General features: G+C 41.1%; 1 protein-coding gene across 8 annotated transcripts in view; it reads right to left on the bottom strand.

Moving 5' to 3' along the window:
- Positions 1-12,539, bottom strand: part of ZNF566 (zinc finger protein 566) — a 29,875-nt gene that overhangs the window by 13,433 nt on the left and 3,903 nt on the right. For 4 of the 8 annotated variants that reach the window (XM_035284264.3, XM_008987828.5, XM_035284263.3 and 1 more), the window contains 3 exons: positions 9,129-9,196; positions 5,193-5,319; positions 4,777-4,875 (listed from right to left, as the gene is read on the bottom strand). In XM_035284264.3, the coding sequence (XP_035140155.1) occupies positions 4,777-4,875; positions 5,193-5,319; positions 9,129-9,137 (235 nt within the window). In that variant the 5' untranslated portion in view covers positions 9,138-9,196. The remainder of the gene's footprint in view (positions 1-4,776; positions 4,876-5,192; positions 5,320-9,128; positions 9,197-12,539) is intronic. The other 4 variants (XM_078359171.1, XM_008987829.5, XM_078359172.1 and 1 more) reach the window with 3 other exon arrangements.

Genomic DNA, 12,539 nt, shown 5'->3' with positions numbered 1-12,539 from the left:
AAAAAAAAAGAAAAGAAAAGAAAAACAATAAGGAAATACAAATTAAAACCACACCAAATTATTATTATACATTCAATAATTGATAAAAATCCAAGTCTGACAATATCGTACACTAGGAAGCATGTGCAACAATGGGATCATTCATATACTGCTGGTGCAATTGTAAACAAATACAAGTGTTGAAGAAAAATTAAAATCAGGCAACTGGGCTGGGTGAGGTGGCTCACTCCTGTTATCCCAACACTTTGGGAGGCTGGGGTGGGAGGATCACTTGAAGCCTGGAATTAGAGACCAGCCTGGCCAACATGGCAAAATCCTGTCTCTATTAAAAATACAAAAATCAGCGGAGTAAGGTGGCACATGCCTATAATCCCCATAACTCAGGAGGCTAAGGCACAAGAATCACTACAATCTTGGAGGTAGAGGTTGCAGTGAACCAAGATTATGCCATTGCACTTCGGCCTGGACAACAGAGCTATACTTGGTCTTAAAAAAACTAAAAAATTAGGAAGCTAGGTTGGGAACAGTGACTCACACCTGTAAATCCCAGCACTTTCGGAGGCTGAAGCCAGGGGATCACTTGAGCCCAGGAGTTTCGGACCAGTCTGGGCAATGTGGCAAAACCCAGTCTCTACAAAAAATTAGCCAGGTGTGGTGGCATGTGCCTATAGTCCGATCTACCCAGGAGGGTGACGTGGAAGGATCACATGATCCCAGGAGGTGGTCAAGACTGCAGTAAGCCATGATCATGCCACTGCACTCCAGCCTGGGCAAGAGTGAGACCTTGTTTTTTTAAAAAAAGTAAAAGCACCCCGTGGAAACCAATAGACAGGTAAATGTTACTATTTTGCAAAGTCCATAAAAACTGAAAGAATAAACACAGTAATAGATTAAAAATGTAAAACATATGAATGAACAAGTTAAAGATAATTATCACACTATGGTGAAAATGTTCACTCTCACAAGTACTCAATATAATGACAATAAAGCAGTCCAATATACCAAGAAATCACTGTAACATTTATATAACTTTGCATTAAAGTTATATAAGGGAGAAAATGTCCATATTTTTAAAGAATTACATAATGAGATTATGCAATTTGGATTTGTTTAAAAATATTTGTGGCCAGGTACAGCAAATATTTTCAAACACCTGTAATCCCAGCACTTTGGAAGGCCAAGGCAGGTGAATGACCTGAAGTCAGGAGCTCAACACCAGCCTGGCCAACATGGTGAAACCCTGTCTCTACTAAAAGTACAAAAAAATTAGCCAGGCATGGTGGTGGTCGCCTGTAATCCCAGCTACTCGGGAGGCTGAGGCAAGAGAATTGCTTGAACCCAGGTGGCAGAGGTTGTAGTGAGCCGAGATTGTGCCATTGCACTCCAGCCTGGCTAAAAAGAACAAAACTCCATCTCAAAAACAAAACAAAAAAAAAGAAAATATTTGTGTGACAATAGGGGTAGATGAGTGGCACGTATTTTTGAAAATTTTCACAATGAAAAACAACATTCTATGACTTGTCAAATAAATGAACCAACACATTTATTGAAAATAAAAATTAACTATTCTTAAAGAGTACAATGAAGAATACTACCAAACACATTGTGATGTCTGAAAGCTTCAGAAATACCTTGTTTCTGAAAATCTATCCTAAGCAATCACAGAAAAATTTATATGTATAAAGTTGTGCTTTTACATAAATAATGCATATATGCATAAAGAATGGTGCTTTTACAAACAAGCATTGATTAGAAAACAGCCTAAATATGAAAGTATAAATACTTGAACTTCACTAAAGGAAAAAACACAGAATTATATGAGAACGTAAACGTAGAAAGTGTTACCAACTATCTAATCTTCATGGTCATATCTTCTTGGTACTCTTCTTCCTGAGTTTACCTTCTATCCTGCTGTGTGCTCAGCCTACATTTCCTTGCCATATGTTCTCCTGCTGTAAACCTCTGGGTATTAGGGTGCTTCCAGTTTCTGTCCTTGCTGTATTTATTCTGATATTTCATCCAGTCACAAGACTCTGTATCTCTTTATTGAAGGCTATCTAAATTTCCCTCCAATGCTGATCTGACCTCACAGTTCCAGACTTCTATACTGAACTGCCTGCATGACATCTATGCTGTGTCCAATAAGCACCTGAAACTTAACATAAGCAAACCCACCCTTGACTTTGCAACCCCCAAATCTACTCATTCCCCATTTCAGAAATTACAAAGCCCATTCTTCCATAGGCTTTCCCTAAAAAGCATGACTTCTTTTTTTCTCTTATATTCCAAGACTGGATCCTGATATCTCTTCCTTGAAAAGATTTCAAACCACCACTTCCTTCCACTACCACTGATAACATTTCAATAGTCTCTGAGCCATCAATGTATCTCAACCAGTCTACTATGAAAACCTGCTAAACAGCCACTCTGCTTCTAACCTTGCCTCCTACTAAGCAGGTAGGGTAATCCTTTTAAAACATATGTTGCATCAGAGTTAGGTGCAGTGGCTCAGCCTTTAATTCTAGCACATTGGGAGGCCAAGGTGGGAGGATCACTTGAGGTCAGGACTTCAAGACCAGCCTGGCCAACATGGTGAAACACTATCTCTACTAAAATACAAAAATTAGCCAGGCGTATTGGGGGGGGTCACTGTAATCCCAGATACTTGGGAGGCTGACACCCGAGAATCACTTGAATCCAGGAGGCAGAGGTTGCTGTGAGCCAGTATCATGCCACTGCACTCCAGCCTGGGCGACAGAGCAAGACTCCATCTCAAACAAAAACAAAACAAAAATGTAAGTTGCATCAAGCAATTTCTAGGTGCACAGCCTTCTGATAACTTCTCTTAAAATGAAAAGATTTCCCATGGCCTGTGTGGCAGACAGTATAAACTGACCCACTCTTTCCCACTCCTGCCTCTTTGATCTCATCTCCCACCCACGTACCCCTCTGCTCTCACCGCTCCAGTCACTGGCCTCTGGGGCTACTCCTCAAACACAGCCAACACACAGCTGTCTTGCCCTTGAAGGTCTGGCTTCCTCTATCTGGAGTGGGCTTCCTCCAGTACCTACAATGACTTACTACTGTGCTTCTTCGGGTCTCTGCCTAAATATTACCCTATCATTAGGTAAGATAGGCAAATATCATGGATTTCTCATGCCTCTTCACATAAAAAGCATCCTTTATTCCCTTCTTCTGCTTCATGTTTCTTTGGAGTATTTACTATTACCTTATAAGTCATATATTCATCTATTTTCATCTCTCTCCCTACACTGAGGGAATAAAGATTATGTATGCTCTGTTTTTTTCTTTTTTTGAGATGGAGTCTCTGTAGCTCAGCCTAGAGTGCAGTGGCGTGATCTCAGCTCACCGCAACCTCTGCCTCCCGGGTTCAAGTGATTCTCCTGCTTCAGCCTCCTGAGTAGCTGGGACTACGGGCCCATGCCACCACACCGACTGATTTTTGTATTTTTGGTAGAGATGGAGTTTCATCATGTTGGCCAAGCTGGTCTTGAACTCCTGACCTCAGGCAATCCACCCGCCTCAGCCTCCCAAAGTGCTGGGTGGTGAGCCACCACGCCTGATCACATGTGTTCTAGTCATTACTGTAACCTCAGTGTTGAGAACAGTGCTGGGCATACCATAGGCACTCCAGAAACATAAACTGAATGAATGAATGTGCTGTCCTGTTCCTCCTCCTTCAGACCAAATCTCTCTTTGCCTCTTCTGAGTTTTCCATGGAGACACATGCCCTTTATTTCCAACACTATCTAACGTCAACGATGCTCACACCCAAATCTTCCCCTGTGACTTCTATGTGGATCAACTCCTACTTCATTTGCCCTCATTTTCTGCTAAGCTCCCTATTTTAACTTCACTTAGGGTTGTTCTACTTTGTAGAAGTTATTTGTAGACATGTTCTAGTACTTCTACTAGGCAGTAAGTTCTGAAATTGTTATTCCTTTTTTAAACTCTGCAGCAACTAGTTGAGTGCCTCATACATGTTAGAAAAATCAGTAAATGTTGGTAAAAAAAATATATGAATGAATAAATGAGGGCATAAACCCCTACTCCAAAAATCTTAGTAAAAGAAAATAAGTCTTTGGCAGTGTAGGAAAAAATCTATTTCTGGAGACAGTGATGCTTTTATTAGACTAAATACAAAGGAGGATGAGAAGCTAGGAAGGAAATGGATCCAAAATATGGATAGACAGGAATATCACTAGAGAGGGTGGAGGAGGGCACCAGCTGGTTAGAATTGAGAGGGAAGTATAAGAGGAGAAAAGTGGCTGGGTGCAGTGGCTCACGCCTGTAATGCCAGCACTTTGGGAGGCAGAGGCAGGCAGAACATGAGATCAGGAGTTCAAGACCAGCTTGGCCAACATAGTGAAATCCTGTCTCTGTTAAACATACAAAAATTAGCCAGGTGTGGTGGTGCCTGCCTGTAATACCAGCTACTCAGGAGGCTGAGGCAGGAGAATTGCTTGAACCTGAGAGGCGGAGGTTGCAGTGAGCCAAGATTGCACCACTGCACTCCAGCCTGGTTGACAGAGCAGGACTCTATCTCAAAAAAAAAAAAAAAAAAAGAAGAGAAAAGCAGGCAAAGTGTGTTAGGTAAGAGGGGAAAGGTAGGATCACTTGAAAGCTCATAGAGAAAAGGTCTTCTGTTTGCACAACAGGCCAAAAGCCTTTGAGGGGAGGTTCCCAGATAGCATCTAAAAGATGCAGTCTCTCTACTGTGGCCAAATTGGGCATTACCTGTTGTGCCTCACTTACCTGGCCACTGGCCTCTTGTTAGCTCTCTGTCAACCAACCAGGGCTCCTTCCCTTGCTCCAAGTAGGAGATCACATTTGGTTTAGAGATAGAATGCCCTGCTTACAAAAGAAGTAACAAAACAAATTTATCGTGAGAACATCCTAGAATTCAAATCCAGTCCCTTCGTTATAAAGACAGACATGATATTATGAGAAGAGTCAAAGAAAGGTACAGCGAACTTATGAACAGAAGATGTAAAACATCCCCCAAAACTCAATGCAGCTTCCTTTTTCCAACTTTGCAATATTCAGAACATTCCTGTAAGAACAGGATGTTGAAATTCAATTGGTTTTGAAAAGGCAGGTGAGCATTTCACATTGGAGGAAGTAGACCTTCCAAGGGCAGAATCTAAATTACTATGAACAGATGTCCTTACCCATTGAAACCAGGTTGCTGTAATTCTCCAGCATCACATCTCTGTATAAATCTCTCTGATCATCATTCAGGCATTCCCACTCCTCCTGAGAGAAGTCTATGGACACATCACTGAACATCACTGACTCCTGGAACAATAACCATGTATATGACTTGATTAATCAAAAAAAGTATTTTTTGTGAAGGAAAGAGAGAAGAAAAAGATTAAGGTAGAGGAAGTAAAATATAGTGAGCATATGGATGTCTGGGACACAGTGGAGGATTGTAAACAAATAAGCACAACTGAATCACTGCATTCCTATGTCATTCTGTTTCCTCTAAATGAAACTGCTGAATATGGTGGGATACCTCCATTACTCAAACAAGATTGGGAACGTACAAAAATTCAGCTAAGAGGGCTTTCCCAATTAAATGAAATTGTATATGCAATGCCTCGCACTATACCTGTCATATAATAAATCAATGATACGTGTGATCTTCTTTCTGCCCCTCTTTTCCCAAATAGCTGAGAGTCAAATTTCAGAATAAGGGATAAAGGCCAGACATTAAAAGCCTCCAGAGAGAAGAGCAGGTCATATAAAAGGCATCAAAAATTAGATGGGCGGTGGCTCACGTCTGTAATCCCAGCACTTTGGGAGGCCGAGGCGGGTGGATCACAAGGTCAAGAGATCGAGACCATCCTGGTCAACATGGTGAAACCCCGTCTCTACTAAACATACAAAAAAATTAGCTGGGCGTGGTGGCGCGTGCCTGTAATCCCAGCTACTCAGGAGGCTGAGGCAGGAGAATTGCTTGAACCCAGGAGGTGGAGGTTGCGGTGAGCCGAGATCACACCATTGCACTCCAGCCTGGGTAACAAGAGCGAAACTCCGTCTCAAAAAAAAAAAAAAAATTAGACGGGCAATGGAATTCTCAAGAACACCTCTAAAAGTGAGAAATGGTAAGAACAATTCTTCAATATTCTAATGGAGAAAATAAACGCTGACCTAGACTTTCATAACCAAACTATCATTCTGTTTTGAGTGTTGAGAAAAGACATTTGTAGACATCCAAAGACTCAACAGTTTCTTCCGAAACTTCTAGAGAATGTGCTCCACAAAAACAAGGGAGTAAACAAAAAAAGAAGACAACACAGGATTCAGGAAGTAGGTAAAGTCTCAGGAAAGCTGTGCAGCCAGACTAGAGAGGAAACTAGACCAGATGGGAACAAAGAAACATGAAATGGGGAAGCAAGTCTCTACATCAAAAGGAACTATGTGTCTGACAAGAGAAAAACATATTAATTGGCAGTGATGCTGGAGATTCTGGATATAAACACAGAAATTACTAAGCAAATTGGGGAGAAAGCAGTTGACCCCAGGAAAATGAAGGGTTGTGCAGAACAAAGCCATGAGCTCACTTGGCAGAGAATAATATTTGCAGCCATAATAAGGTGTATACTATTGATTTAACCAAAAATGGTGACATGATAACCATCAGGAAAAATGATGGTTATTGCGGTATGGGAATACAGTGTTCCTTTTAACTTTACAATCAATCAAGAGATCATGACTAAAGTGAGTTTATCAAAAAGTGGTAATTAACCAGTCTTCAAGAGTTGAGGGCAGTGGCCTCTTGGAGTGGGACTGGTGATGGGACAAAACCAAAACTGAACTACTTCCGTTGTAGACATATATAAAATTACTTTTTAAAATATTGTACCTTAGAAAATTATATTTGCATATACTTTAAGACTCTGACTCATTCCTATGCCAGACTATTATATAATAAGAAATGTTTCTTGTTACAACAAATGCTATTCATAAGTATATGTTTCTCACTGAATAACATTCTATTATAAGGCTATAAAAGACATCTATTCTTTTGCCTTTAGAAATTCAGGCTGGAGGTGATCTTTAAAGACCTCCCCAACATTGGCCCAACCTTCTTTATAACCACTTACTGCACAGCTGTAAATTCCCCTTATAACTAAGGGACAGAAAACTGGTGAAGGACGATTCAGTTTCACTGTTGACATTACTTACATCATTGTTTTTGTTTTTAAACAGGGTCTTCCTTTGTCACCCAGGCTGAAGTGGAGTGGTATGATCACATCTCACTGCAACCATCACTTCCTGGGATCAGGTGATCCTCCCACCTCAGCTTCCGAGCAGCTGGGACTACAGGCATGCACTATCATGCCTGGCTGAGTTTTGTGTTTTTTGTAGAGACAGGGTTTTCCCAGTTGTCCAAGCTGGTTGCCGGGATTCAAGCAAACCACTAACCTCAGCCTCCCAAAACGCTGGAATTACAGGTGTGCGTCACCATATTCGACCACTGATTTCAATTTTTCATGGATGCTTAGTGAGGTATCAGAGCTTTGTACCAACCACTAGTCACACTCTCAGACATACAAGGCTCATTAACCAGGAGAATGTGCCATGTACTAAGACTAAAATCAAACAAAACCAGAGCACGTGTTTTCCTATTGCAAAACCCAGGTCTTTGGAGCTAATCGGGGCTTTTTCCTATGAGTTGCCCCTAATTTCTTATTTTCATCCCATCAAATCACTGTCCAAGCAAGTTAGATTCATTAATTCAATGTGGGGAACACATATCTATACTATCAGGATTTCTGGTAAAAGTCTGAGATAGGAGATGCCCAAGGACTTTGTAAATGAGTATGTAAACATTGTCTAAAAGTGGGGTGGGGCAGGGTAGCTGGGCATGGTGGCTCACACCTGTAATCCCAGCACTTTGGGAGGCCAAGACAGGTAGATCACGAGGTTAAGAGATCGAGACCATCCTGGCCAATATGGTGAAACCCCATATCTACTAAAAATACAAATATTAGCTGTGCATGGTGGTGCGTGCCTGTAATCCCAGCTACTTGTGAGGCTGAGGCATGAGAATCACTTGAACCTGGGAGGCAGAGGTTGTAGTGAGCCGAGATTGTGCCACTGCACTCCAGCCTGGGCAACAGAGTGAGGCTCTGTCTCAAAAAAAAAAAAAAAAAGGCAGGGGGAACTGGAGAGGAGACAAGCTGTTTAAGAAGAAATGCATGTCCTATTCCTGAAACAGGACCCTGGAAAACAGTGTAAAAAAAATTATCCCCAAACTGATCTGAGTCAGACCATTATTACTTACATAATTCTTAATATCTTTTTTTTTTTTTAAAGATGGGGTTTTTCACCATGATGGCCAGGCTGGTTTTGAACTCCTGACTTCAGATGATCCACCCACCTCGGCCTCCCAAAGTGCTAGCATTACAGGCGTGAGCCACCATGCCCGGCCTAGAAGTAAGTATTCTGGATGAAATTGATAGATGATTTTCTGATGAACATTAATCTAATTAAAACTTCTTCAGAGAAATTTGTTATTCAACCACTTGAGTGACTAATAGTTAACTGTGACTTAAGAATATAAATTTTTGGCTGGGCGTGGTGGCTCATGCCTGTAATCTCAGCACTTTGGGAGGCTGAAATGGGCAGATCACTTGAGGTCAGGAGTTCGACACCAGCCTAGACAACATGGCAAAACCCCTTCTCTACTAAAAATACAAAAATTAGCTGGGTGTGGTGGCATACCACACCTGTAATACCAGCTACTCAGAAGGCTAAGGTAGGAGAATCGCTTGAACCCAGGAGGCAGAGGTTGCAGTGAGCTAAGATCTCACCACTGCACTCCAGCCTGGAAGACAGAGAATCCATCTTAAAAAAAAGAAAAGAAAAAAAAAGGTAAATTTTCTAACAATGATTATCTAATCAGTTCTTTTCTATGAACTGGCCTGTTAGAGATCCTTTCCTTTACAGCAAAATTCTGGCATTGCTTATAACCAAACCTTTTGAAAGGTGTTTTTCTTTCTAACATCAAAAAGCATTATAATGAGGAAAGCAAATGTTTACAGGTACTAGAGGTAAAAATCACTCTATCTGAGCAAAAGGAAACAGTATCTCACCTGAGCCATGGCTTTGATATTTGTAGAAAAGGACCTTCTCTTGGCTCTTCTTTTGGAAAAGGGTAGAGCTGGGAGAGGCAAAAGAAGATAGATAAGACCCTACTTTCCTCACAGCTCCTGGCCCAGAAGATCATTTCCCTTCTGTTCATGTTTTAGAAACATTTATGGGGTATCAATGAAGAGAATGAGCAAATCTCTCTATCATCCCTAGCTTCAAAGATACCAGGCTATAACTGGAGCAGGATGGATTAGAGCAACTCCTTATGGCTAGGAGAATACATTTTTGTATACACACACGCACACATATAAAGATTTTTTTTTAACTAAAATTGTGTTGTACATGCTTCTTAGCTTCTTACACACATTGCTATTTTTACTTAATATATCCTGGAATGAGGTCCCAATTAGTACGTATTGTGCTACATAACTGGCTTAATAGCAACACTGTAGTCTATTAAATGGATATAACTTTATTTATTTAACCAATCTGTGGCCAATCATCATTTGAGCTTTATCTAGTTTTTCACTGTAACAAAACAATGCTGCAATAAATATCCTTGTGCATATGTCATTTTACCTGTGTATGAATTCTTAACAATTAATTCCTAAAATTATAACTGTTCAAATATTATATACATCTGAAGTATGGATATGCCTGGGCTAATCCAGTATTCAGTGTACTTGGATTGTATAATCGGGTTGCAAGTGCTAACCAAAAACAACTTGCTTGCTTAGTTTGAGAAGACTTTTGGGGTTAATGGGTTTTGACTTAAGATAACTGAAACCCAGAAAATAAAAAATACTACTAAACCTTAGGAAGATTCTGAAATTAATAATAGTAACAATAGGAAGGAATTTAAAAGTATAAAATGATGTAAAAATAGACGAAACTCACATCAATGATATTTTAGAATAGCTTCTAAGTGTAAGTGTAGTAATACAACTTATAACAATTGTGTGTATTCTTTTTTTGAGACAGAGTCTCACTCTGTTACCCAGGCTGGAGTGCAGCCATGCAATCTCTGCTCACTGCCACCTCCACCTCCCACGTTCCTGTGATTCTTCTGTCTCAGCCTCCCGAGTACCTGAGATTACAGGTGTGTGCCACCACAACTGGCTAACTTTCATATTTGTAGTAGAGACGGGGTTTCACCATGTTGGCCAGGCTGGTGTCCAACTCCTGGCTTCAAGTGGTCTGCCTGCTTTGCCCTCCCAGAGTCCTGGGATTACAGGTGTGAGCCCCTCCACCACCTGGCCAATTGTGTATATTCTTTTTTTTTCTTTTTGAGATGGAGTCTTGCTCTGTCACCCAGGCTGGCGTGCAATGGCGCAATCTCGGCTCACGGCAACCTCTGCCTCCCAGGTTCTAGCTATTCTCCTGCCTCTGCCTCCAAGTAGCTGGGACTACAGGTGCCCACCACCACACCCAGCTAATTTTTATATTTTTAGTAGAGATGGGGTTTCACCATGTTGGCCAGTCTGGTCTCAAACTCCTGACCTCAGGTGATCCACCCGCCTTGTCCTCCCAAAGTGCTGGAATTACAGGTGTGAGTCACCGCACCCGGTCTTGTGTGTAATTTTTATAAACATCTTCACTTTAAGATGGTAAAGTGCCCAAAAGAATAAGTTATATTAAAATACTTATTATTTTATTAAATTAAAATAAATTATTTTATTAAATTATTAAAATACTATATTAAAAGGAAGACTAAATTGTTTAAGGGGAAGAACTGAATTAGTGATCAGTGTTTCAATGTTTAAGAAAATGTTGGTGGCCAGGCGTGGTGGCTCACACCTGTAATCCAAGCACTTTGGAGGCCAAGGCGGGCAGATCACCTGAGGTTGGGAGTTCAAGACCAGCCTGACCAACATGGTGAAACTGCGTCTTTTTAAAAAATATATATATAGGCCGGGCGCGGTGGCTCACGCCTATAATCCCAGCACTTTGGGAGGCCGAGGCGGGTGGATCACGAGGTCAAGAGATCGAGACCATCCTGGTCAATATGGTGAAACCCTGTCTCTACTAAAAATACAAAAATTAGCTGGGCATGGTGGTGCGTGCCTGTAATCCCAGCTACTCGGGAGGGTGAGGCAGGAGAATTGCTTGAACCCAGAAGGAGGTTGTGGTGAGCCGAGATCGTGCCATTGCACTCCAGTCTGGGTAACAACAGCGAAACTCCGTCTCAAAAAAAAAAAAAAAAAAAATATATATATATATATATATATATACATAAAAGAAAATTTTGGTGTTTTGCTTATTAGATACAAGAATTTAATAAACTTAAAATTATACAAACTATAAACAGCAGTGAATATTATTCTCTATGCACTAAGCTTCTTGTTCATTAAACAATTCATCAATTATTTCATGTAAAACTGACCACCCAGAAAGTAGCCCCATGTTATCAATTATCTAATGGCTTCCTCTACCCATAAGCACTCACTGCATTTCCCCAGATGAAAAACCAAAGTAATCTAAGTGTCTCTTCCTTAAAATCTGAATGCATCTTTTGATATTATTATTACTATTACATATTAAGCTCTTGGTATTCTTTTATCAACCAAATAACCAATATGCAGTAGCCAGGCATTGTACTAGATATTAAAGAGTCAAAAATAATCCAGAAAGATCTGGAAACAGAGTTCCTTCTCCTGTATTCCTCATTTTGAGCCCACCTTTCTGGTCTCTCCTCCTGGCCTTCCTCTGGTTAAAGGGATGTCCTCAAATGCTGTACCTTCCAAGCAGAATGGCATAAAACACTCCCACTTCAACATCTCCATACCATGCTTGTTGCATTCTCAACACTCCTCTTCTTTGTCCTGGAGGGCAGCCATCCAGGCTGATTTTTTTTTTTTTTTTTTTGAGACGGAGTTTCGCTCGTTACCCAGGCTGGAGTGCAATGGCGCAATCTCGGCTCACCACAACCTCCACCTCCTAGGTTCAGGCAATTCTCCTGCCTCAGCCTCCTGAGTAGCTGGGATTACAGGCACGCGCCACCATGCCCAGCTAATTTTTTGTATTTTTAATATAGACGGGGTTTCACCATGTGACCAGGATGGTCTCAATCTGTTGACCTCGTGATCCACCCGCCTCGGCCTCCCAAAGTGCTAGGATTACAGGCTTGAGCCACCGCGCCTGGCCAGGCTGAATTTTTGCATCGGTGGATCTGCTCCTCTCTTTTAAATTCAGCCCTCATTAATGTAAAAAAAAAAAAAAAGGCTTATGCAGTAAGAAGAAAAACTTCCTCAACTCAATGAGTAGCATCTACAAAATACATACTGTTAGGAAAGACGGTCACTGCAGGTCTCGTACACTCTTACACATCTTGCTGGGTATGCCTAGAATGCAAGTCTCTAACTACTCTTTAACTGGGCCATTTCCCAGGGTTATTTATGCAACTGATAACCTTG

This window comes from Callithrix jacchus, chromosome 22 (genome assembly GCF_049354715.1).
Source record: "Callithrix jacchus isolate 240 chromosome 22, calJac240_pri, whole genome shotgun sequence".
In the NCBI taxonomy this organism is placed as follows: Eukaryota; Metazoa; Chordata; class Mammalia; order Primates; family Cebidae; genus Callithrix; species Callithrix jacchus.
Note: the sequence above shows the minus strand (reverse complement) of the source record. Positions and strands in the feature narration are given on the sequence as shown.